This window comes from Sardina pilchardus, chromosome 19 (assembly GCF_963854185.1).
Source record: "Sardina pilchardus chromosome 19, fSarPil1.1, whole genome shotgun sequence".
Lineage (NCBI taxonomy): Eukaryota > Metazoa > Chordata > Actinopteri > Clupeiformes > Clupeidae > Sardina > Sardina pilchardus.
The window spans coordinates 22,836,857-22,862,975 of NC_085012.1; the positions used below are offsets into that span (position 1 = coordinate 22,836,857).

At 46.3% G+C, this 26,119-nt stretch overlaps 2 protein-coding genes across 3 annotated transcripts in view; one reads left to right on the forward strand and one right to left on the reverse strand.

Moving 5' to 3' along the window:
• The first annotated feature begins 135 nt into the window (after window positions 1–135).
• On the forward strand, window positions 136–9,928 carry LOC134065977 (basic helix-loop-helix domain-containing protein USF3). Of its 2 annotated transcripts, none has more exons than XM_062521125.1 (7): window positions 136–234; window positions 1,258–1,371; window positions 1,500–1,564; window positions 1,830–1,870; window positions 2,149–2,231; window positions 2,358–2,454; window positions 2,585–9,928. In XM_062521125.1, the coding sequence occupies exons 3-7, from the start codon at window positions 1,518–1,520 to the stop codon at window positions 9,316–9,318; spliced, it is 7,002 nt and encodes a 2,333-aa protein (XP_062377109.1). In that variant the 5' UTR covers window positions 136–234; window positions 1,258–1,371; window positions 1,500–1,517; the 3' UTR covers window positions 9,319–9,928. The 2 variants fall into 2 exon arrangements, with proteins under 2 accessions (XP_062377109.1, XP_062377110.1); XM_062521126.1 differs by having other exon boundaries at window positions 1,833–1,870.
• Window positions 9,929–10,980: 1,052 nt separating this feature from the next.
• boc (BOC cell adhesion associated, oncogene regulated) overlaps window positions 10,981–26,119 on the reverse strand; it is a 34,591-nt gene continuing 19,452 nt past the window's right edge. Inside the window, exons 4-19 of the mRNA XM_062521090.1 lie at window positions 24,253–24,399; window positions 22,840–22,983; window positions 22,335–22,631; window positions 20,500–20,772; window positions 19,407–19,669; window positions 18,536–18,701; window positions 17,661–17,720; window positions 17,093–17,305; window positions 15,922–16,103; window positions 15,612–15,711; window positions 15,216–15,338; window positions 14,525–14,710; window positions 14,081–14,283; window positions 13,813–13,901; window positions 13,063–13,226; window positions 10,981–12,763 (exon numbers count right to left, since the gene is read on the reverse strand). Coding sequence (XP_062377074.1) covers window positions 12,618–12,763; window positions 13,063–13,226; window positions 13,813–13,901; window positions 14,081–14,283; window positions 14,525–14,710; window positions 15,216–15,338; window positions 15,612–15,711; window positions 15,922–16,103; window positions 17,093–17,305; window positions 17,661–17,720; window positions 18,536–18,701; window positions 19,407–19,669; window positions 20,500–20,772; window positions 22,335–22,631; window positions 22,840–22,983; window positions 24,253–24,399 — 2,756 coding nt within the window. The 3' untranslated portion in view covers window positions 10,981–12,617. The remainder of the gene's footprint in view (window positions 12,764–13,062; window positions 13,227–13,812; window positions 13,902–14,080; window positions 14,284–14,524; window positions 14,711–15,215; window positions 15,339–15,611; window positions 15,712–15,921; window positions 16,104–17,092; window positions 17,306–17,660; window positions 17,721–18,535; window positions 18,702–19,406; window positions 19,670–20,499; window positions 20,773–22,334; window positions 22,632–22,839; window positions 22,984–24,252; window positions 24,400–26,119) is intronic.

A 26,119-nucleotide genomic window follows, 5' to 3' on the forward strand; every position in this document is an offset into this window, starting at 1 on the left:
CGTATAATATGTAATGTACACACCAGACACACAGTATTGGGGATTCGCATTAAATCACCAACTTCAACTTGGTAGACCCCTACCTGAAGTGCGCCCACTGTGATTGGGTTACCCCTTGGTGTTCCACGTTGTGATTGGAAAACTCCCTTCCAGGAGGTTAGGTTGAGAGAGGACAGCTCATTGTCAAGCACTAAAGTTTTGACAGGCTTGGACCAAAAAATGGAGAAGCTACAGGTAAGCTGAGTACATCATTAAAGTGTTTTTAAGCCTTAGGGAATACCCATAAGCGTTCCCAATGTATTGTTTTGCCAGTATAGCGAGCCAATAATGCAAGTCGTGCTAGCTGGATGGCTGCGTGTAAATCAAACAGAGGAAGCTAACTACTACGCTAACATTGGATAGCAGAGTGCTTTGCCAATTCTGTGTCGAAGGTACAACAGGGGACTGTACTATATATACACACAACTCTTCACGTTTTAACTAACTGCATTCAGTGTGACATTTGCCAATAATGTAGCAACCTATAATCTACCTCGATAGCTAGAATTAGCCGAACGGTAATGACCGTGCTAAGCAAACCAACTGAGCTACAAACCTTTCCAGTGATGGGTATGTAGCCAGACATTGTTTACAAATGTAAGCTGTTAATCAGCAAATACGCTTGTTTATTTAATGATATGAACAGAATATGTTTTAACTATCGGAGCACACATTTCACTGTTTAGTGTGTGACGTTAAAATTGTAAAGAGTATTTTAGCTGCTATCTAACGTTAACGTTGCTCAGATTGGTGGCTAGCTAACGTAGCTAAGTTGGATAATGGCGATAGCTAACTTCAGGTGATCATCGTACACATTCTTGCTCATGCTCTCTGATCACCTACCTACTCATCAGTAATGTTTACTCTGCCCGGTCATAATACTCAGAAATGTAATTTAACAAGTTGACATACATATGGAATTATTTGCCGCCTTTGGGAAATAGATAGTGTATTATATTAACGTATAATAAAAGAAAAACATGTCAAGCGGATGTGTGATAGGATTTGATCGCTAACGTTAGGTTTTTGTACGTTTCTGTAAGTCAATTGCATATCAGGAATTAACCAATTTGATATTGAACATGATTTGGAATAATTAATTGTGCTGTCAACTTGGTAATCTCACTAACTACCAAGTGGATGACAAAGTGTGTTTTGCATTGTTGACAAAGGTCATTGGTCAGATAATTATCCTAACCTAACGTTGTTTCATTGAAGAACTCCTCAGCTGAAGTTGGTGTATCGCAGGAATTGCGAAGGTGTCTGAAAATGTGTTAACCTGGCACGTTTGTTGGGAAGAACCCCCTGGCTGGTGTCAGCCGTAACGGGGAGGTACGTTGTCCTATAAATTCCTAATTGCCTTTTTCTTCCAGACATGTTGTAAATTAGACTGTTTTGTTATAGTCATTCATTCATATGTCTTTTCTTTTCAAAATCTTTTTCCACATGTTGTTTTACAGGCCTGAAAGAGAGTCAGGATGCCAGAGATAACACAAAGTCAGACCCCGGTCCACAAATCTCCAAGGTGTGTATGGTTAAATCCAGTTATATATCACATGTTGAAAGCTTTTCGATTCCTTTTAAGAAAAAACGTACTCGATGACCAGTTGTCTTTGTTATTGTGAAATGATGACCGAAATCAGGAAAGCAAATATTTTTGGAAACCAGACGAAAGGCAAAATATGCGCACATGTAGTAAATGTCATGCACAAATGCACATGTCATCAGTGAAAATGGTCAAGTTCATGCTAGAGGATGTCATTCCTAATACCTAGTTTTGTTGTGTTAAGTAGGAGGAAGAAAAACAAAAACAAGGAGAGCCATAATGCAGGTGAGCAATTTATTTTATTTAGTTATTTTTATGTACGGTGCTCTCCACATTAAAGATGAGTAGCCTAAATGGAGGTGTAACAAAATCATGTTGTGGCTCAATTGAATCATGTTTGATTAAATATGAAAAAAAAAAGATTATTTGTCATCCCAGTTTTTACTTAAGTTTAACAGGGATCCATGGCAATTAATGTTGAAAGTGCTGTATATGTTCATGTTGGGATACTTTGTGTAGTCAAACACGAGAGCTATATGTCTAAATATGCAATCTGTTCACAGTTGAAAGACATCGTAAAGAGAAAATCAATGCGGGCATCAACCGCATTGGAGATCTCTTGCCTTGCTCCCCAGCTCTTAAACAGGTGGAATGTCTTATACAGATTACGCACTTGAATATTACACTTCATTCAAACCCATATCAAATTGTGAGCTTGTGTTGACTGCAGCAAAATATCTAATTGTTTTATTTTCTATTTCTTTCCTTGCAGAGCAAAAACATGATCCTAGGCGAAGCTCACCGTTATATAACAGAACTGAAGCAGCAGAATGATGAAATGCTTCTCACTGGTGGTGACAAGGGGCAAGGTAAAATGGATTTTGGCCTGCCTTTATATAGTCCTTTTTTCCTTTGATCACTTGCTGTATCTTACAAAGGGTGTCTTCTTGTGATATGAGAATTGTTTTACTAATGTTATATTCACTTATGCTTGTGCAGCGGAAGAGATAAAGCGGCTGCGGCGGCAAATTGAGGACCTGCGCAAGGAAAGTGCTCATTACCTTGAGCTGCTCAAAGCCAACGGCGTTAACTTCCTTGATGACCCAACAATTCACTGGAAGGGCAAGCAGCGTAGTGCGAAAGTGGCTAAAGTAACACCAACTCACCTGCTGTCCAAGGGGATCATTGTCTATTCCAGTGGAAATACCATCTCTCCATCTGGTAAACAGCCTGGTCAACCAAATCTTATCCCACAGCAAGACAAACAGCCTGAGACTGCTGTGATAGTGGAACGTGCCTGTGACGTTAGACCGGTTATCCACAATAGAGCACAAGTCCATGATGTCGTACCATCCTCCACTCCACAGCATATACCTGTAGCGACCCTTATTCCTGCTGTGACCAGGATTGGACTCGCAGTAGTTGAACAGCCTGCTGCAGTGGCCCCAGTTGCTCCGAAATTGCCTCCCCCTGTGAACTACATCACTTTTCAGAGCCTGTGCCCACAACCTGCAGTCACTGCCCACTTGCCTCAGCAACCCCTGCCAGTCTCTCCTGCCCCTACCCTTACGTCTGGAACCATCTCCACTGTCTTCCCAAGGCAAGGTGTAACCCATCTCTCTCGAGGTGCTGACAGCAGACTGCTGGCCCCGGATGTTGCGGTAATGGTAACCTCTGCCAATCAAACTTTATCGTCTAGTTCGAACCTCCTCAGTGCCGCAGGGAATACTCAGACAACATGGACAACATTGCATCTAGCAGGGAACACGGTGCAACCTGTCTGTCAGGCACTGCCTACTTCAGACAGCAATGGGAGCAACAGTGCTGGCCCGCAGCAGTTTTCTGTGTGCTCTGTAGGTGTGAAACCATCAACCCAGCCCACAACAATTCAGATCCAACAACAAGCTGTTGCCATGCCACAAGTTGCTTTCTCTACATCTCTCCCACTCCAGTCTTCACAGCAGCAACAGTCACAGCTTCAGCCCCAGTCAGCCATCTTGCCCCAATCAACATTGTTAACTCACCCAGTCAGTGTTTCCCAGGGTCAGCCTGTCATCTTTCCCCAACCAACACTGGGGCCTCATTCACAAGTAACTGTACTGTCTCAGCCAACCATGCAACCTGTAGCTCAGCCGCAGCCAGCTCTGATATCCGTGGGCCAGCCTAAGCCAGTTCTGCTACCCCAGACTAAACCACAACCAGCCTTACTTCCCCAGCCTCAGTTGGCTGTGATGCCTCAGTCTGCTGTAATATCTCAGCAACAGTCTGTCGCACCACCACAACCCCAGCCAGCTCTTTTACCCCAGCCTCAGTCCTCGATTGTTGCTCAGCCACAGTCGGCAGTAATGCCCCAAGCCCAGCCAGGCCTCAATCAGCGGCAAGCTGCTGTGGTGCCTATGCTTCAAACAATGCAAGTTTTGCAGGTGAATCCTGCTGGGACAACAGTTGCTACAGTCCCAGTGCAACAAAACAATAATCCAAATGTTGTTATCTTACAGCAGGCTGGTTCCTGTACAGCCCAGCAAGTGATGAGGGAGGATCTGAGCAGCCAGACCACCCAGACACCTTGCCAACATATTGTTATCATTCAGGCACCTAATCAGACTCCCCAAACACCACAGACCCCCCAGACAGTAGTTCCTGCTGCAATGCCTGTATTACCTGGTAATATTACAACTTCGAACGCACTTCCTGTTAACAATAATCAGGCTGTTTCAGGCAAACAGTTGGTACATATTCTTCCACAGCTTTCATCACAGGCCCCTCAGACCATCTCTATGAATGGACAAGTATTTGTTTTGCAACCAGTGCAATCGCCTGACAAGGGGATTGGTCTGGCTGCACCAGTTCCCCAACAGATTGGTCAAACATCTGGTGAAGAACAGAGTGGTAGTCTCACTGTCCACACCTTGGGCTCACTTACAAGCCTTAACCAGACCGACTCACAGGTTACTAGTCAAAGTATTGTCCAAGTGCACACCATTGCTCCACCGGCTCCCACACCTACAGAAACACCTGCACCACCCAAGCAAGTGAGTAGTGAAGTCAAAGGGCCTGTGAGGAAAATAGGACCTTGTAGGAAACCAGGCAGGAAACCTAAATCTGCTAGAGGTAAAGACCTTAAACTTGGACGATGTCTTCTCCCAATTGCAGCCAAGCCTACAACACAGCCGACTAAGCCATTTGATTCAGCCCAACTTCTAAAGAAATCCACTACTGCTGTAATTGCTCCAAAAACAATTTCAAGTTCTAAGAGTACAATCACTGTGAGTAGTACAAGCAGTGTGCAGACCACAACAGCAGCCACCAAAAACAGTCCTACTGTGATGAAGTCACCTGTCACTGGAGTAAATCTCGCAGCAAGTGGAGTTTCAAGTACAAGTGCCAGTTCTTCTGAGAACACCCCGTCAATCAGTGTTGCTGTTTCAGAACCTGTGGTAACGGTAACCAGTATCCAGCCAACGCTGGATAAGTCAACAGTTGCTTCTCCAGTTACTAACTGTAATGGTGTTAGCACCACATCAAGTGTCCCATCAGTAACACCTGCCAGCTCTGCTCCTAGTAGAACGGTGGCCACATCCAATCATTTTACACAGGAAACAATACCTGTGTCTAAAGAAACGGCCAAACAGAGCAGATCTGCTGCTGCGACAAATACATGTTCTTTGAATACATCAATTGACAATGGTGTGCCGATGACAAAAGACACAACTGCAGTCTCTTGTGTTGACTCCATTGTGAAGCCTCCATGCTCAGCAGTCAGTGTTCAGCCTGTGAGCAGAGAATCCCCTCCTCAGACTAAAACGGTTTGTGTTGGTCTTTCTGTACCCAGTATACCTTCAGCAACAAGCTATAGCTCAATGCAGACTACAGCATTAGTTACTTGTGTTGGTTCCACTCATAGTAAACCAATGGTTATACCCTCTAGTGGTGTAATGGTTCCTCCCACTCCTACAATTCACACCTCTGCTCCATGCAGACCAGTGATTTCTGTTCAGTCAAATCAGCCTTCTTTACAGTGTCATAAAACTGCAAATGTACTGGACTCCTCACAAATTTGCCGTTCTTCTACTTTGCCTTCAATTCAAATATCTTGTACTGAGCCTTCATTGCAGTTAACTCCTTCAGCTACAGCCAGCCAGATACAACCCCCTGAGCCCAGGAAACGAGATAATACAAGTGGATCTCGGAGCCAATCTCAGGAAGTAGGCTTGGCTCCTCTACCTTCCACACAGATGAGTTCTGCTGAATTGAAACTTGACTCAAGAAAGGAGAAAGAGCATGTATCTATTGAGAAAGGTCATTTGCTGACTGATAGATGCCCTAGGAAAGACTCTACCCTGTCTCAAGAGGTGTATGCATTAGAGCAGGATTCTTTGGAACAACCCCTTATTTCAAATAGTCAGACAGACTTGCCACTCTCAGCTGGTGGTAGAGGGTTTTCAGTTGCCTCCATGCTTCCTACTGGCCACCATATAAGTGCTTCGTCTAACAGCTTTGGAACATTCAGTTTCACACCCGAGCAGGCAGAAATACTGGCGTTGGTTACCGCTTGGGATCTACCGAAATCCCAGCAAGCCCCCAACAGCAAAGAAAGGAACCCAGAGCAGCAGTTCAAGCCAAGCAAACACCTGGATCTGCCCTTGGTAAAAACCTCTTCCCAAAGCTCTGTCAGATGTCCACCAGTGGAAGGAACAACAAGCCGGCCAAATAGACCACCTCACAGTGTGGCTTATTCACAGTCTCAGTCCGCTTCAGTTGGTAGTCTTAATGTCAACAATTTAATACGTCCCAGTTCCAGTCAGCCTTACCCTGGGTCTCCCAGTCTTGCCCAGCAAGCGACGGTTCCCTCACCAGGAGGCCCTGCTAACTTGGTGTCCCAACCATCCACCCCTATTCTTACAAACTGTTCAGTATCTGGACAGCTGAATGAGTACACACCCCTCAAGAGCTCCCTCATGCGTCCACACGGTGGTGGTGTAGCCGAACGACACCTGAAGGAGCTGTCGAAGCGTCCAGCCCAGGACGATGTGATGTTACCAAGTAACAAACGTCCCAAAGGCTGCCAGCCTGGCAATGTCGGACGCATGGATGCCAAGACTGCAGACCACTCCCAGATGATTATTGGTCAAATGACCCCAGGCTCTTCAACTGTCATGACTCGAATCAATCCAGAGAGCTCACTTTTTTCCAGCAATGGCTTCATGAGCACAGTACTGAGACCAACAGATGGCCATTGCCCCTCTCAGGTACTCTCTCAAGAACCCAATCAACCTGGTGTAGTACATCTTCAGCCCAGTCACTCCCAGAATAGTGCCCAGTCACAGCAACACATTGGAGGAAACCCTTACCTGAAGCATCAACAGCAAGAGCAGCAGAGACATCACCTGTATCAGCTACAACATCATCTCACACAATCCGACAACACACAGGGTCAGCTGCACAACATCCATCAAAGAACGATGCAGCAGGATCAGCACGTCCACAAAAAGAGGGGAATGGTCCGTGGGGGTCAGACAGGACCTCCTGTTGGTATGCAGCAGAAACAGCATCATCTGGAGAAGAGCGGGTTACAGCAGCATACTCCATCTCAGCAACATCAACAGCATCAACAGCAGCAGCACCAACAGCAGCAGCAGCAGCAAGCACATCAGCAACAGCAGCAACAAGCACATCAGCAGCATCAACAACAACAGCAGCTGCAGCAGCATCAACAGCAACATCATCACCAACAGCAACAGCAGCAATCCCAGCAACTCCAGCAGGCCCAGCACCAACAATCACAGCCCCATCAACAGCAGCAGCAGCAAATTCAGCAGCAGAGTTCTCACTCACGCCATCAACACCTTCAACAGCAGATTCAGCAGCAGCACTTTGGGGGACGACTGCAGGAGAAGACATGTGAGGCCCAGCCAACAGGCCCAAGGACTCATCAGAACAGTCATATGGGGCAGCAGGAGTGTCAGAGCGGGCAGGACCACAACACTGTCCAAAGACTAATGGGTTCTCGGAGTCTGGAGCAGCAGTTGACCTCACAGGCTAATAGCTCTGTGTCTCGTTCATCTGACCTCACCTGTGCTCCTTCACGACACGAGCGCCAGCGTCTTTCTAGCTACTCAGCAGAGGCTCTCATTGGAAAGTCGTCCTCGAGTGGCGAGCAGCGCATGGGGCTTCACCTGCAGGCCCCACGTGGTAACAATCAAGATCAGCCAGACTTGCGCTATTTGGACCGGGGAAAAGGGAATATCAACCACAACCCAGCAAATAGGCTGCCACCTGACCACCCTGGGCCAGCTGATGTCCAGCGTATTAATGAATGCCCTCCTTTTAAGACCCTGAGCAGTAGCCACCAACTTGGCAATTTCGAGGTGCAAGTGTCCCGTGCAGGAGATGCCAATAAAACTGTACCCCCAGTGCAACGGGGCCCTCCGCTGCAAGGCACCTTCCGAATGGGCCCAGGTTCAGCAGGGGATGGCCGGTCACGTGTGCCTTATTCAGGCACTCATGGAGTGTCACAGGGCATGCAGATTGGGGTAGGGCAAGAGGCTTGCCAGAGCTTCATGCAAAGTCTCCTGGCTCCACATCTACCTGAGCAAACTGGACATCAACGGTCAACGCAGTGCTGCCCCCCTGTTAGCATAGAATATAGCTGTGTGCCTGGAACATCTGCTGGGGATTTGCAGGCCAAAGCTTCTAGTCCTAGCCTGTCCTCATCTCAAAAGGCTCCTGCAATGCGCCATGGAGAAAGCAATAAGGGACACATACCCCAGGTTAGTGGGAATTTGCATGGCCAAGGAGTTAGGACAGGACTCCCCCATCCTCCAACACCTCAGAGTAGTGCTGAACCAGGAAGAAACCCTGCTCCTTCGAGACCTCTGTCGGTCAGTCAACGCACCCGCCATATCGGACAAGAGGCTCAGAGCTCTAAGATTCGACCAGGGGAACGGCAAAGGTCAGGAACCGTAAGAAATGCAGACCTGTTTGAGTCTGAGGGCTCCCTACCACTACCTTCCACTGGAGGTGTTATCCTTGGGCGTCCACAGACCGGGGCTGAGACGCGGAGGGGCAGTATAGTGCGCTTCATGCCTGACAGCTCACAGGTCAGCGGTGAAAACAATCTGGTGTCTGACCAGCATCTCTCTCAGAACTTTCCTAGTTTCCCTTTCATCGCAGATGGCAGCATGAACCCACCGCCACCCATAAATGCAAATTCTACTTTCATCCCCCCTGTTAGCCAGTCTGGTACATCTCGCACCCCAGCCCTTCTACCTGTGGAGCCTCAGAATACTTTGCCCTCATTTTACCCCTCCTATTCCCCTGCAGCTCATCCCAGCCTTCCAAGTGATCTCCCACTACAGTATTTCTCCAACCAAATGTTTACAAGCCCAAGTACAGACAAGAGTAGCACCGCCCCACTCAACAACCGCTTTAGTTCCATACTCTCCCCACCCCGACCGGTTGGCTTTGCTCAAGCCAGCTTTCCCCTGCTCCCAGAAATGCCTCCCATGCCCATTGGGAACTCTTCAAGTATCACCCCTCACCTTCCGAACTTCAATTTGACTTCACTATTCCCAGAAATTGCCACAGCAATGCCACCGGATGGCTCGTCAATGCCAATGTCCCCGTTGCTGTCTTTGACCAACACATCATCTACAGACTCTAGCAAACAGACCAACCGCCCTGCCCACAACATCAGTCATATTTTGGGGCATGATGGGAGCTCTGCTGTCTAAACAACACTTGAGACTGTTGGTTGTGAATCAAGACCTAGAATATTTCAAGGGTGTTTCAGGTGTTATCATGCTGTCCCTCACAGGGATTCTTTTTAAAGATATAGTTTTTCACCTGTAGCTAGATGATTTGATACTGTAACAGGAGTTCTACTTTTGTGATGACCAGAGTAGTGGCCATGGTATTTGATATCATGGTAGTCAGGGTTATACAAGGACATGATATGCCATGATACATTTTTTCCATCTGTAATGTTTGGTTGATTTAAATCTTTCTCTGCTCATTTTGAAAGATCTTTGTGTACAAATATTCTTTTCTTTATTATTGTTGTCTCCAAAAGAGTTTAAGGTTTTTCTTGCAAATTAGAATATCCACAAGGAAAGAGTTTGATTATTTATTTAAGTTCCTAGAACAAATTGTAGATATTTGTAAATATACAAAGTTGATTATTAAAGGTTTTCTAAGTAAAGTGTTTGTGCTGATTTCTTTTCTAAATAGTGATAGTCAATAGCCATGCATCTTGGAACATAGTTTCATGTTTTGTTTTTGTACATTTCTTGTATTACAGATTAGCTTATACATGTCTTTTTTGTAACAGTGATGACTGCTTATTTCAGGTATACAAATGGAGTGACATCTTAAAACTAATTTTGGACATTTTTTAACTAATTTGAGTCTTCATCTCAATATGCAGTAGTATGGAGATAATATTACTCATAATATATAACATTATTACTATTGCTTATATTACTATTTCTATCAAGTACAAGAATATAACTAAGAGAAGTACACAGGATGACTCCATTTCTAGATCATTTATTTTCAGACTCAATTCATACCACTAGATGGCAGTCATACTTTTGAAATCATACTCCTCAAGTACTTTGAGATATTTTTTCACCAACCTCTTATGAATTCATATAACCCTATAAGTCATTTGGTATTTGACCCTCTAAATGTAGATAGATAATTTAGCATTTACGAAGGAATGCACTGGAAAAAAATGTTTTGCATAACCTTTAGCTGTCTCAATACAAATTTAGAACCTCTAGATTCAAATAAGGCCAAAATTACTGTGCCAGAAATTATTTTAATGTGTAGAGGTGCTTTTCCTTATAAGTTTAAAACTTCATTTGTACACTGTTAAATTGATTCTGGCACTTTGTGTGAGAACTTAAAGCCTTGTAATAATTGTGAGAACCTCTTAATTGGGAATCTTGAAATTGAATTTGTCTAAATTGAATTAGGATTTTATGTTAATAATGTGAATAAACCTCCCAAGGGATTGAATGTTATATGCAGTTAGAAAAGAATGCAAAATAATTCAACACAACACTTTCATAAACCATTGTGGTTTTTGTTATGGGTTATCTATCAAATCTAGTTCAGCCTGCTGTTTTATATAAGTAAATAATTTAGCTGCATTCCCTTGAAGAATGTTTTGTATTAGGATCATCCCACCGTGACTATTTCATAAGCACAGTGGGACATCTTGCAGCATCTTTCATCAATTACTGGTCTTATGACTGACATATTTCTGAGGCGCTGTCTGCTGCACAGCTGTTATTATTTGACCTTTATGCTTTCTTTCTTTTTACGTGCTTTCATTCGTGGCACGTTAATGTAATGAATGACACACACACACACTCACAAACACAAAGCAATGAGTTTTTTCTTCAGCTTTATTTACATGCAATAGTGCTCAATAGTGCCTGTGTAACAACTGGTTCACTACAAAAAAAATGGGTTATAGTTTTCAGGCTCTCCTTCATATGAAGCCTAGTTGCCCTTCCGATAAAGAGTGTGGACCCTAGAACGGATCGGCCCCCGGATTAGGACGGCTTTCATTCCACAGTCAGAAGCCATCTGGGCACTGCCTTTAGAGAAGACTAATACTGATGCGCAAGTTGTGTTGTCCGAAAAACAAATCAGTCTCTAGTGAAACAATGCGGTGGTGTCCAGCAGAACGGTGAACTTGACCTCCATCCCTAAGATGAGCTTATTCAAAGGTAGGTAAGTTTTGTTTCCAGACAGATTCCCATTCAGTGATATTTCAGGCAGCTAAAGAAAAATAAATAAATAGCTACAATATATTCTCTTTTTTCATACTCTACACTACTAAAAGGCAGAATGCTTGTACATTGCATACATTTGTTAATAGATTGTTAATGGTGAAAATACATAATATGTTGTATTAATGTCTATGCACAGCTCCAGAACACACAGTAGCATTAAGCATGATGCCAGCCGTGATGCAACTGCACAGAGGGAACATTCATAACTGGAGTTCCTCTGTAACTCCGTGGTTGAGTCTTTTTTAAACAGGATCGTATCGAAGGAGCTTTGTGATGCTCAGCTGGAAATGATTTCGACATCACTGCTAGAGCAGGAGATCACCGCCAAGATTATTGACAAGCAACCCTCTTACAACTGAAGCTATTTCAGTAAGACTTCCAGTGCACTTGAGTTAACAGATAAAAATGCCCTGACCGCTGAAATGAGTACATTTACATTCACTGGACAATTGACCTTTGTGAGATATCACAACTTCAAACACAGGCTGGCATTTAAGATGAGGGATACGGAGACGTGCTCTTGTGAACCACAGTACAAGGTTTTTTTTTTCAGAATGACCTCTTTCTTAGCTGCTTATCAAATGTACATTCCACAATTTACAGAGGTGACCATTCCAACTCTTCATCCAGCATAATAGATCTAAGTGTATATAGACTGGGTACAGCTTGATAATGCATGCCTGCCGATCAACTAAAAACAGAGAGCCTTTGTTCCGTGTTTGTTTATATTGTGTAAGAAATAAAATAATATCTCTAGAACACCAACAGCACAAGCCACCATTTTGTAAAACAGAGACTGCACTGTTGCAACAACCCAAAGTATAAGAGAAAACTGTGGAATGTTGTTTAAGATCAGCAATAAAAAAAACCAGCCAATAGCTTTTGTAAAACTGCTTCTAAAATGAGAACACAAACTGGCCACTCCATGTAGCATAGATAACATAGCATGTAACATGGAGGAATAGTTATGATAAGATGCTACAATGCTTGCACATTTCATCTTGTTTTTAAGGCAGATATGATTACTTATCAGGCATGATTACCGTCAGTCCCTTTGTCCTGGTGGCTTTGTTGACCAAGAGTGATAACACACATATATGATATAAACACAATCCACCTATACATCATAAAATCGCAGTCCTATTTACAAACATATAAATATATAAATACATCTCTTATATAAAAATAAATACTCTTTTCTCTTTATGTTTTGTGTTAACAGTGTTTTAGCCATCCGCTGTGTTCCGTGTCCCTTTTTCGTCTGGCTGTTGTAGACTGTGCCTGGTGTTCATGTCCGGCAATAATTCATCTTCAAAAGGCATTGTAGTGTTGGTCTCCTCCACTGGAATTGATAGAGTACAGCTTGTCAGGTCTGCATGGACATAAGAAAGATAATGTTTAAATACGAGTTTGATAATGATTAGATTTTTGGTTTTTGGTAAATATTAATATGATCTTTTTCTTTTACACAATACAAAATTACTACAATCTGAATTACTACTCAAACGAAACGTTAAAATGGCTCACTCCCATAATAGCTCAAAAGTGACCGTCTTTCAGCACCATCTCATGACAGCATGACATTCTACCATCCTCTACAACCACTCAGACACGTGTAGAGTCCCAGCCAGCCCTTACGCTGGTTCATGGTCATGACCGGTCGTACTGTACCTGCCAGGATCTCGTCCTCCAGGGTGGTGGCCTCGCTGGGGCTCTGCTGCAGCTCCAGGGACTGCTGGGAGCTCAGGGGCCGAGGGGGCTGGAGGAGCTCCAGAGTGGAGTCGTCAGGCACACAGCATTCATCCTCCTCCTCCTCCTCATGGTGAACAGGGCCACTGGGGAATAACACACACACACACACACACACACACACACACACACACACGTTACATTGCTTTATTTGATTACTGTAAATACAGACTAAAATACCTGCACTGTTTCCAAATAATGTCAAGAGCTCAGCGCACAGTGTGCCGAGGAATGAGTAAATATCAAGGGGACAGAAGACAGGGCCACACACACAAACCTTATTTTATCTTTACAATACAGATGAAATACCAACACAGCATCCAAACATTGTCAAGAGCCATGTTTTATAAACAGAAGACAATCCCTACACTGCGTAAAGGAATGAGTCAATATCAACAGTTGATAGTTGATACTTATATCTCACTCTCCAGATTTGCAATCTACCGATAGCAGCTGGGAGTTCACTTATCTGTCTCCTAATTTTAGATCATGACAACATACACGTATGGATGTCACATATTCATCAGAAACGACATAGGAGTAAACATGCTTCTATTCTCAGTATTATTGCATATTGCCAAACGCTAGGTGTCTATGAACTGACATATAAGCCAGTGATCCCAGACCTTTAGGGCAGCATGACAGAGTAAACCAGACAGCAGGTGTACATACCCGTTGGCATAGTGATAAACAGGTGCATGTCCATTGGGTAACGACTGGGGAAGCAGCGTGTCACATTCCATCTCGCAATCACCCTCCTCCTGTAACATAAACATGAATAATCAGCATCTCAATGTCTGAGATAACCACAGAGTTCATAAACAAGCTTTCCTGAAGCTAAAATGGCGTTACCTAAAGTTCTACATGGAACAAGAGGAGTGAGTGAGTAGTTAAGAAGATGTTTTTGCAGGCTCTAACCAGTCCTTCTGCTCAAACTCACCTGGTGCATTCCTGGTAAGGTGTGGGTGGGCACTTTGCCGTTGGGGATGTATTCTCCGTTGGGGTAGATTGTATGAGCGGGAGCCAAGTGGGGGTCCAGAGGGCAGTGCCCCATCAGTGCCATGCCCTGTAGAGGCACCATGGTGTACTGGCACGAGGACACGGGAGGCGTCACCGTCGGAAAGCACAGGTCTGTGGCTTGCTCTACGACAGAGAGGAAATTGAACTGTTAGAACTCGTTTACGCTTTAAACACAATCCTACTTCATTCTGCCTATTAAGTAGCAAAAATAAGGGGCACAATAGTTGCAGTATCTACTACTTGAACTATTGGTACAGTAACTAAAATTGGTTACTAAATATTGCTATTCTCAAAGCAAGAGGAAGAATCAAAGCTCCAGTTTTTTGTCTGACAGGTTTCTTGGTCATTTCTTGGAGAAACTCACTCTGTTTGGTTAGCGCCCTCCAGAGGAAGAAGGGGATAAAGGCCACGATGACGATGCCCAGGGCTCCCAGCAGCACCACGCCCACGATCAGGTAGGGCAGGTCACCAGGGCGCGGCACCGGACCACCGGCATGTTCCGGTCTGTGGGAGGCCGTCTCGGGAGGAGGACTTTGCTGGTGAGGACGAGCTGAGGAGGAAGAGGAGAGAGGAAGGTGTGGTCATGCTTTTGAGGTTTTCTTACTCTCGATGACTGTTAGCTGCAAATGTGTGTGTGTGTGGGTGCTTGTTTGCTCAGTGCTACTACAGTCTTGTTTAAAACCATATTTTGACAGTTGTGTGGCTAAGTGTGTGTGTATGTGTGTGTGTGCACTTTGTCTCTCAATGCGTGACTGTGGTGTTAACTTGACATTTAAATTATGGCTACATATTTTCCAAAAAGCCCACAATTCCAAGCATGAATAACTGTGGTTTTAACACACTGCAACACCCTCCTCCTCAGCCCAGGTTAATAAGGCCTAGTTTGTGAAGCTTAATGGCTCTGGCTCAAATGCCAGAATACCTACGTTCTCCCACAATATGCCTGTGTTGCTTGTGCCTTGCCATGCCATGTGATGTTTGACCTTCCTTTGTGTTTTCAGTGCAGTGCAGGGCGGAATGTGACTGTGTGAGGTCTGGAGAGGAGCCTGCCGTACCTTTCGTCTCCAGGATGACCACGTTCCCAAACTCGCTCTCTCCCCCCTCGTTGTAGCACTGCATCTTGATGTCGTAGGCCGTCTCTGGCTGCAGGTCCGTGATGGAATGCCAGTAGCGGTCGCCTGCACACACAAATCAACATCAAACATTACATTTGTTAATCAACAATTATTCAGGACAAAGCATGGTAGGCCAAGTTATGCATCCACAATAGCACTTTCCTGAACAGCTACTTTCGCTGAACTGCGAAATTTCATGAAAGGGCATCTTCTAATCAGCATGAACTACAAAGCATGTTCTTCACAGCAAAACACAGAGCTACCTTCCAGCTTCCCCTTTGTGATATTGCCCATAGAGTGTACCTGTATGGACTACATAATAGTCTAGAAACTCACCCTCCACCACATCTCTCTTGTAGTCACTGTCGTTGTCGCTGTCGGTGGGCCGGTAGTAGATGTAGAAGCCATAAATGGGCGTGTTGTTCACTGGCGCGTACTGTAGCGAGACGAGACGGGAAAACCACAGTCACTTCTGGCATTCTCACACGATGTGATCATCAGAACTTTACGGCTATTATCCATTTGGAATGTATTATAATTGAACACAACTTCCTCCAACCCTGACTCTCTTACACATGTCTGTGTATGCTGGACCACACAAAACACAAACACAAACACACGCACGGAATGTGTTATTTTCCCTCACCGTCCACTTGAGGATAATGGTGGTCTCATTGATGGCCTCGTTGTACGTGATGTAGGGCCCATCCACTGGGCGTGGGTTGGAGGGCTTGCCACTGCCCACCACGGTGTAAGGCTTGGAAGGAGAACTAGGGGGGCTCGCCCCTAGAACATTCACCGCTAGAACACGGAACTTGTAGGAGGTTCCTGCGGAAGAGAACATAGGTTATAGAAGACATTTAGAGGGTGTGTTTCGGTGTGTGTGTGTGTGTGTGTGTGTGTGTGTGTGTGTGTGTGTGTGTGAATTCAGCTGAATTTTAACATTGTAAGCTGAGCTAGTGGTGCGTGATGTGAGTAATGTGTGTGTGTCTGTGTGTGTGTGTGTGTGTGTGTGTGTTTGTGCCAGTCTTGCCTAGCGACTGTGGCCCTGATTACAGGGTTAATTTTGCTTGCGGTCTAACACAGGTCTGTGCTCTAAAGCTGTGTAGTTTTGGGAGTCTTCCAGACGAGCACCTTCAGCACAGCATGTAAGGTTGGGTGATACGAGTTGATATGGCCTACAGACAAAGCTGTGCTTACACCAACGGCCCGTGTATGCGTAAACGTTACATCAGTACTTTGACTGTTGTGGTAAGCTTGTGGTATAGATCAGGACAGGATGGATTTACCCTGAGGTAATCTGCACTTTCATTTGTAGTGACTACTGTGCCACGACTCCTTTCAAATGCAGCAGCAAGGTTCAGCTTCAAAAATAACAATAATTACCAGAGATGTCAAAATATCCCGCAATGTACCAATCTACCACTGAACACAGGTGATTTCCCTAATCACTAGGCCTTTTGCTTTCTGAAGTTGGACTTTTACACCTCTGATAATTACAGAGCTGTTATCATTTTTCTTCTATTATTCCAACAAATGGGGAAACCCACAAGACGGATGGGTATGCCTCCCTCTCTTTATTACCATCATTGATATTGCTGCTGTTAAATCAATCAACATAGTGTAGTTGATGAGGACCTCAAGTCAAATGTTACTGAGGGCAACGTTCATCATTCCCCAGTTTAGAGACTACCACAGAGACATGCTCAATATTTACAGCTGTCGTCGCCATAAGTTGCTATGGTCCTAATGGTCCTGATGGGGCCTACATTGAGGATACGCTGGTGTTGTTTGGGATGTGTGGGCGCGCCGCTCACCTTTCTCCAGGTTGGTGACCTCCACGGAGAGGCGCTGGGGCGGGATGTTCTCCACCGCCACGTCCCACTCGTTGTCGCCGCCCTTGCGCAGCCGCTTGTACTCCACCCGGAACGACTGGATGGGGAAGCCCCTGTTGCCGCGGGGGATCCACGTCACGTACGCCGACGTCTCGGTGGCCGTGGAGACGGTGGGCCGGTCCGGGGCTTCCGGAGCTTTTTTGGGGGGGATGGAGGAAGGACAAGGCGTGAGACGCGATCGGGGAACGCGGAGAATTCCACGGAGATTAGAACGTCTACTGGGGCATCACTAGCGCAAGCACAAACAAGCATGCACACCAACGCACTTACTGCAGGATCAGCCTTTGTGTTAAGAGCAACAAGGAGATTGAAAGAGAGAAAACAAGTCTGTTAGAAGTAGTAACTACAATGGTTCATGGGAGAAAACGTTAGTTTTAGTTGTTCAATTATTTGCTAAATTATTTGATTAGGTTAGTTGCAGAGACGTTGATTTGATTAGGATTGTTACAGTGCGTGACATTGTACCAGTCCAGGACAATCATATACTTACGGGAGAGGCGTGTAGAAGGCACACGGGGAGTCCGTTCATCATCATCTTTCAGTTTACGTACTAGAGGCAGAAAAGAACAGTTAGATAATCAAAGTTCACACACTGCTGTGTACAAAAGTCTAAATAAGATGTTTAGATAATTATCACTATCATAACCTCGACAATATAAAGACCACTTCTGGATGCTTGCATGAAATAATTCCGCAAATTTTGCAACATGGTATGCAGTGGCTCAAAACGACGTAAAAGTTATCCGTTACAGTGCCACTGTCTACTTTTCACTGTCTTTGAACTTTGAATAAACAGACAATTCCAACAGCACGGTCCGAATCGAAACATGCAACAATTCCAACTGTGAGGTCCCGAATCTAAGAGTGCCACACATGAAAAGCATCCTACTTTGGCCACTCCAACTAGACACAGAGTGGCAAAGTGTGACGTCACTTATACCACAGACGGTTTTTGGGAAAGTCACACCATTGTTCATTTCATATGACCATGAATCATTCCACAAAACAGTGTTTTGTCTTTTCTTTGCCTTAACTCAAAACAGTTTTGGGTCACTTTGAACTGTACAAATTGTCAAATTCAGCCATGCTTAAATTCTGCTTACAGCACATTTATTATAATATTATATAACAATATTCAACCTTCATTATTAAATGCTTAGCTGGAATAGTGTCCCTCATCATCCTATTTTTAAAGCAGGCCTACCTGCAAGCATGCAATTAGGCTATAGGTTACGGGGACAGGTACGAGTACATTCTTTGAATGGGCACTGCACTAGTACAGTCTACACACACACACACACACACACAGACAGACAGAGGCCTACATACAAAGATACCCACTGAAACAAAGTATGGGACGGTCACCTTTTCCCGTTCTAAAGGTCATCATGGCGGGCTGCCCAACGCCGGCGCAGTTCTTGGCGGACATCTCCACCTCGTAGAGGCTGGCCGGCTGCAGCCTGGGCAGGGTCAGCTTGTGCATGGAGCCAGAGATACTGCGGGTGGTCCACTCTCCCAGGGAGTCGCCCGCCTGCCACACACACACACACACACACACACACACACACACACACACACACAGAGAGAGAGAGAGAGAGACAGAGACAGAGACAGAGACAGAGACAGAGACAGAGAGAGAGAGAGAGAGAGAGAGAGAGGGAAATCAATTTTACAAACACACACACACAACCTCAAACAGGCAGACAGGCTTATTTATGCTGCTGCTTATTATGAACACAGCAGTTGGACACAACTCCCCTTCATCAGCCAGACAACAGTCAAGGTTTGGAGCGAGTTGTGTGGTTTTCAAAGACTTTCTGACTGATTTTTGTTTACACGACACAGACATGATTTGCAAGATTGCCTGAAAGTATTCCTGCCTACCGTGTGAGTGAAAAATAGTGTCAATGTTGAACACAAAATATGTCGGTAGGTATAGTGTGTCTGTACGGTGTTTTTGATTTGTGTCGGTTTGTGTCCGTGATGTAACATGTGCATGTACGTGAATATGTGTTCTGGTCATAAATGTGATGGGATCTGGAAAATCCCAGAGCATGGTTAAATAAAAAAAAAAAAAAAGTAAAAATCTACAGAATTTCTGATTTATGCTCCGTTTCAACCTTCTGATGAAATGGTGAAATTTCAGTTAAGATTTCAATACCATCCTAGTAACATCCTGGATGGGTTTTTTTTGTGTGTATAGTAAGTGTGTGTGTGTGTGTGTGTGTGTGTGTACCTTTCTGTATTTGACGATGTACTCGATCACGGGCGAGCCACCGTCACGGCGCGGCTTCCAGGTGAGCTCGTAGAAGTCGGCCTTGGCGGTGCGCGGCTGGCTGAGGATGATGGGCGCCTCGGCGGGCGTCACCAGACCCCGGAGCTCCGAGCAGTCCACCGGCGGCGGCCTGGGGGGCCTCACAGGGGGCAGCTGCTCGCGCAGGACCTTATCTGGACTCAGGGGCGGCAGCTGGGGCAGTTTGGAGCCTCGAGAGGGAGAACCTGGGGGTGTTAGAGAGATAGAGAGATGTTAGAGAGGGAGTGGGGGGGGGGGGGGGGGGGTATATGGCAAATGAATGTACTGCTTTATTGTTCTTTACACTTTGGCAAGACTCTGGCAAAGAAAGAGAAGAGGGAAGAAAAGAGGGAGAAGTCAGTGACAGAGAAGTTGTGAGTGAGTGAGAGTGAGAAAGAGAGAGAGAGGAGAGAGAGAGAAAGAGAAAGAAAGAGAGAGTGAGATCAAGACAGGAAATGTGGGTCCCTTAAAAGCCGCAGAAGGGACTGGAGAGAGGAAAATGCCTTGCTGTAGTCTGCGTTCAGACATGTTCGAATATGCATCCTCATCAAATTCTCGCAAGCATCTCCGTGCATTTTTTTTCGAATGGAAAAAACAAAGTCATGCTCAGCAATCAATAACTCCCCGAGTAATAAAAACATCCCGACTTCAACACGCAGCTTCACGGATGATCGCTCTGCATCAACTCCAGCAGCCCTGCTCTCATCATCGCTGTGTTATTCTACTGGAGGCCCCACCCGCTCATTAGAGCCAACAGGCTCAACCTGAACCAGTCCCAACACCCCCCCACCCCCACCCCCACCCCCAAAGAATAAAATTCCCCCAGCGCAGTGAAAACACTTGGAACCTATCCTGTTCACCCTCCAAACCACACACACACAATTTTATTTGAGTTGACACTACTGACTAGGTCTTCCAGCACTGATTAAAACACTAACACACTAGGCTACTATGCAACACAGGACACATTGTGCACACATTACATACACACACACACACACACACACGCCACTGTTGTGTATCGAGGGCAACGCACCGGTTGGCAGGGTGAGGAGTCGTGCGGCGGCCTGCGAGCTGCCCACGCCGTTCTCGGCGAGGCACTGGTAGACGCCGTCGTCCTGCGGCCCCACGGTGATGACGCGGAGGGCGCGCTGGCCCAGGCGGTGGCGCGGCGACGGCGCGAGCGGGCGGGCGTTGTGCAGCCACACCACGCTGGGCGCGGGCTTGCCCTGCACCTGGCACACGAATTTCACCGTGTCGCCCCACACCGCCTCCGGCTGCTGCAGCTCCACCAGCACCTGAGGGGGCTCTGAGGGAGAGAGAGGGAGAGAAACACAACAACGTTAGACTCGCAAGGCATCAACCCCATTTCACTACCATGGGCTGTGTGTGTGTGTGTGTGTGTGTGTGTGTGTGTGTGTGTGTGTGTGTGTGTGTGTGTGTGTGTGTGTGTGTGTTCGTGATAGTGTGAATAATAAAGAGTAGGAGCCCGTTAACCGCCATGTGTTGCATTCAGTGTAGAGGTATGTGTGAGTGTGTGTGTGTGTGTGTGTGAGTGTATGGTGGTGGTGGTGGGGGGGGTGGTTCGTGGAGGGCTGAGTACTTGTTAATACGTATGCATGTGCTAATAGACATACGTCCAACTGTCACTCAGCGTGTGTAATCAGTGTTTACGGACTACCGTTTGTGCAAGACAGAGACTGAGTGAGGGCCTTTATGCGCATGCACACGTGTGGAGGGGAGGTGCTTGCACTCCAGACTGATGCCTGTGCTAATGCAAGTATGTGTCTCATCCTGTGCGCATGTGTGTGTGAGGGAGACCGTGTGTGTGTGTGTGTGTGTGTATGTGTGTGTGTGTGTGTGTGTGTGTGTGTGTGTGAGAGAGAGAGAGACAGAAGGCTGCAGAGCATTGCCGCAGCACTTGATGGTTGGCTGCCCGTGAATGAGACGGAGGGAGGCGAGCTCGTTAAGAGCAGCGGAGAACGTCTGGGCCTAATTAGGCCGCGCTGCCGGGAGACGCGCCCACAAAAACAACTCCGGCGCAATCAGGGCCCCAGCCATTTCATGTTCCTCACACACACACACACACACACACACACACACACACACACACACTCTTACTCGGTTTCACTGACTTCACTGACACGCTCAGCCTCTTTCCCTCTCCCTCTAATGCACACAATGTCTCTTTCACCGACATACTCTTTTGTATTAACTCACTCACCTTCTGTCTCTTACACACAAACACGTCTTTCGTACATACATACACACATACATACTCACATACTATTGTCTCTCACAAACACACACACACGCTAATGTCTCTTACAAACCAAACGCGCACACACACACGCTCTCACTGTAAACTAATCCATACCGTGGACTTTCCTGTCTACTGATGTCACTGGCCGAGCCGCATATAGTGGGAAAGCGGGGTGACGCCAGACATACTGACTGCGTAGCTTTACCCTGTCTTTAAAAGGCTCGCTGCGTTGCCAAACTCAGTTGGTGGAAGACGAAGCCTCTCTTGCGTAACCTTGTGGTCGGCTTGGTCCGCTGTCAGCTAGCAGCCTTACGACTTCATGAACAGACACGGCACGCTTTTATGTCTGCCTGAGAGATTCATTGAATCCCGCCACTGGGTCTCTGAGACTGGCGTTTCAGGATAAGAACTCTTTGGATTTCAGCCATCCAGGCTTCTTTGGTCACCAAATACAGTATCAGCAAGATAACTATATTTGCTAAATATCAGCAATGGAACTACATTTTACCAATGCGGCTTGTAGCTGCACTGATTTTAGAGCAGTCTTGCCATTTCAAGACTCATCTCCCACGCACCAAAAAAAGGCCCTTCCAGGCTTCTGTACTCACCGAACACCTGCACCTCGTACTTGACCGTGACGGCGCTGTCCTCGCCGACGCCGTTGTCGGCGTGGCACACGTAGGTGCCCGAGTCGCTCTCGGTCGTCGTGTCGATGAGCAGGTTGCTGAGGAGGAAGCGCGTGTTGTTGTGGTGGCGCAGGTCCTGTCCGTCCTTGGCCCAGGTGACCTGGGGCGTGGGGATGCCACTGGCCACGCACTCCAGCACCAGCCGCTGGCCTTTGGTCACCATGATGGAGCGCGTGGGGCCGGGCGGGTAGATGATGCGCGCCTTCTCAGAGGTGGAGCCTGGAAGAGGGAGCATGGGAAACGTAGGGTTTTTTTTTGTCAATGGCCGAGAACACATTAAAAAGCACATCACATAGCTCCCTTCACAATTACTGGAAGTTATGCTTTATTAGAGGACTTCTTGACAGTCATTGTTCACTAGTACATTGACATTGTGGATAGGAAAGAACATCCTGCAGATTCAATAAACGGGGTGTGATTCACTTACGGCGAATGCGCAGTCGATCAGCCGAGGTGGAGGTTTTCACCTCTTGGGTGACTGGGTTGTAGGCTGCACACTTGTACGGTCCCTCATCGTCCTGTGTAGCATTGGCTATCTGCAGATTCCCCGATGGCATGATCAGGTAGTTCCCTACAGGGGCAGACAAGAGAGAGATACAGAGCAACGGTGAGACCAAATACAAAACTGGCGTCTGGTTTTTGGTTGCAATTACCACCACGCATAATGTGTGATTTTGATGCTGGAACCACTTCACATGTAAGCCCTTCACACTTCTAGACTTATCAAGGGGTTTAATAATGACATGATGTAATTTAATATGCTGTACTGCATCCAAAGGGTGGAAAATTCCAGAATCACAACGCTAGTCCTGCCATAATTTGCCCCAGTGATGCAATAAACGCGTCGATTTCACTCATCACCGACATCTGTTTTCAGCTAATGAGCAGATTCAGATGGTGGACTCCATAAACCCAACAAGACTTTCCATCTCCAGTTTAAGCAAGAAAAGAAAAGAAAAAAACATGTAAAAATGCACTATTGCTCTTAAAAGCCTGGCAGAGGGAGGGAGCAAACAACTTGGTTCTCAGCAGCTCTTAGGGCAGAATTACAAGCCACCACCAGGGGGCACTCTCGAGTCTGAGCAAGACCAGACACACGTCTATGGAGCGACTTGCTTACAGCAAGAGAAGCAACAGCTGCCAGGCTACTGCATACCAGCACAGCTCGCACAAGAGGAGGATTTAAAGAGAGAGAGAGAGGAAAAAAAGATGACAGAAATAAATTAGGGAAGAAAATAAACAAAAGTATTCCCATGTTTCAACATTCCCCAGATAACTGGCTTATCTGTACAGTTATGATGGCACAGATAAAACATGATTAGGAATTCCAGGACCCTGGCACCAAGATGACAGGGAGGCCAGGAGGAGTGGGCAACAGAGAGGAATGACAGAGAGAGAGAGAGAGAAAGAGAGAAAGAGAAAGAAAGAGAGAGAGATAGGACTCTTTACTTACAGAGAGGGAAATGAGGGAAAGAATTGTTAAAGCAGAGGAACAAAATAGCAGGAAGAGAAGCAAGCAAAGAGAGGAGGAGGAGGAGAGAGAGAGGGACAGGAGATGGAGGGATTGGAATAGACCCAAACATAAACCAGAAGGAGATACAAAATGAGAGATTATGGGAAGAAGAGTAGAAACAAACAAAACCAAGAGAAAGTGAAACTGACAAAGAGACAGAGAGAGAGAGAGATGAAGAGGAGAGAGACTGATAGGGAAATGTAAAGCTAGAGAGAGAGCCAGAGAGAGAGAGAGAGAGGGGGGGGGACAGAACTAATGAGGGAGAGAAAGAGAGAGGCGTGTTGAGACATAGATAAGGAGATAGACTGCAGGGTTGTGGGCTCTTACCTTTGGAGACCTCCAGCCACTCCTGCTTGACGCTGTAGCGCACCTGGGCTTTGGGCTGACTCTCGGGCAGGTGGCACTCGATGACCGCCGTGTTGCCCTCGTCCACCTCAATCTCCTGCTGGTCATCATGCTCAAAGTCACGTAGCTCTGCGCACACACACACACACACAAAGAGAAAGAAAGATACAAGTGTGAGAGAGCGTAAGAGCAACGTCAAGACAACCAGCGACAAACCCCAGATCGCTCTAATATGCAACAGCATTCCTTCACGTGTACGCTCGCACACACGCACATTCGCACAGACAAACACACACACCAGCTTAAACACACGCAGCAAACCCACTGCCAACAGATCAAAATGATTTGGATCTGAGCAGCAGCAGCAGCAGCGGTGGCGGCAGTGGTGGTGGCAGCAGGAACGGATTGTGGTATTTATGTTTGCTTGCTAGGAAACAGACTCTTCAGCGGGAGATGGACTGGGCAGACGCCCAATAGCCCAGAGACACAGAGTCTGCAGAGGCTGACCTCTGCCCTGCCCACACCCCTCACCACCCCCCCCCCCCGAACCCCCCACCCCACCCCGCCCTGGAATGAGGCCAGAGGCTGAGGGTCAAAGGGCACCTTCCTCTTGGGTTTCATGGAAAGAAAATCAATTTGGATTGCAATGATATAGCACAACCACCGTTAAGTGGTGCGACAGGAACAACAGAGACGAGAGAGGAAGGAGTGGAGGAAGAGACAGAGAGGGAGATAGATAGAGAGAGAAAGACAGTTTGGATAGAGAGCAACATGTGATCCTAGAGAAGACCAAAAAGACAAACTGATAAAAAAGATGGAGAGAGTGGGCCTGAGAGCGATCATCCGTTTGGACCGGCAACGGAACTAAAAATACGAACGGTATTTTTTTTTTGCACTTCAGCCCAAACTTCATTAAGTGTCTCCTAAACTGTTGATATCAGCTCTAACAAACACAGAACTAGAGCCATTGTTTTCTGAAGAAACTGTGCCGTTGATTTTCTTTTTTTGTGCTGTTTTTCCTGGAGCTTGGCTGTGTAGACCATGCTGATAGGGCTGCTGTTGTGTCAACGAAGCTAATGGTGAGAAGCTAACCGACTTTTCAGAGAAAGTTCCCCGGGAAGGTGGGGCGCAAAGGTTGTCATGAGCATAATATTAAGGGCAATCATCCTCTGGGTAATTAGTGGAAAATCTTTCAGGCACGTCAAGTCTTCCCACGTGTTTTGTGTGTGTGTGTGTGTGTGTGTGTGTGTGTGTGTGTGTGTGTGGGAGCAAAAGTAGAAAAATGTGAGGGACTGTTGTTCACAGAGGTGAGGGTGAAGGTAAGTGCTTGGCTTTGATAGTACATGCATGCACATACACACACACACACGCACTCACACACATTCCAATAGAGATGAGAATCCCAGGACATGTCAGGGTGAAGAGTGGTTTTAGTGTGAGACAGAAAGATGGGGGCTCCAGAGGCTGTGTGACGCTTCGTTTGCTAAATCAATCAGAGGGCCTTTAACAGCTACCCCCTGCCTGCACCCCCCAACATTCCTCTCTACACACCTTCAACCCCCTCACCTCTTTTCCTCCCTCCCTCCCTCCCTCCATGGTCATCCTCCACCTCAATTCAATACACTTTACTGGCCTGACACTCTAATAGGGCAGATGGATGCCAAAGCTCAGAATATAGAAACACATGGAAATGTACTCCTCCTCTCTATCTTTCTCTATCCCCTTTTACTTCTCCACTCCTCCTCCTCCTCCTCTCCTCATCACATCCTCCCTACCACTCGCTGTCCTCCTTGAATTCCTATCCCTCATAACCCCCAACACACACACACACACACACACACACACACAC

Excerpts from the sequence above, each read along its gene's own strand:
- LOC134065977 (XM_062521125.1), top strand. The coding sequence starts at position 1,518 with ATGCCAGAGATAACACAAAGTCAGACCCCGGTCCACAAATCTCCAAG. Across the intron at positions 1,871-2,148 it reads CAAGGAGAGCCATAATGCAG|TTGAAAGACATCGTAAAGAG; the intron begins GTGAGCAATTTA and ends ATCTGTTCACAG. Across the intron at positions 2,455-2,584 it reads TGGTGGTGACAAGGGGCAAG|CGGAAGAGATAAAGCGGCTG; the intron begins GTAAAATGGATT and ends ATGCTTGTGCAG.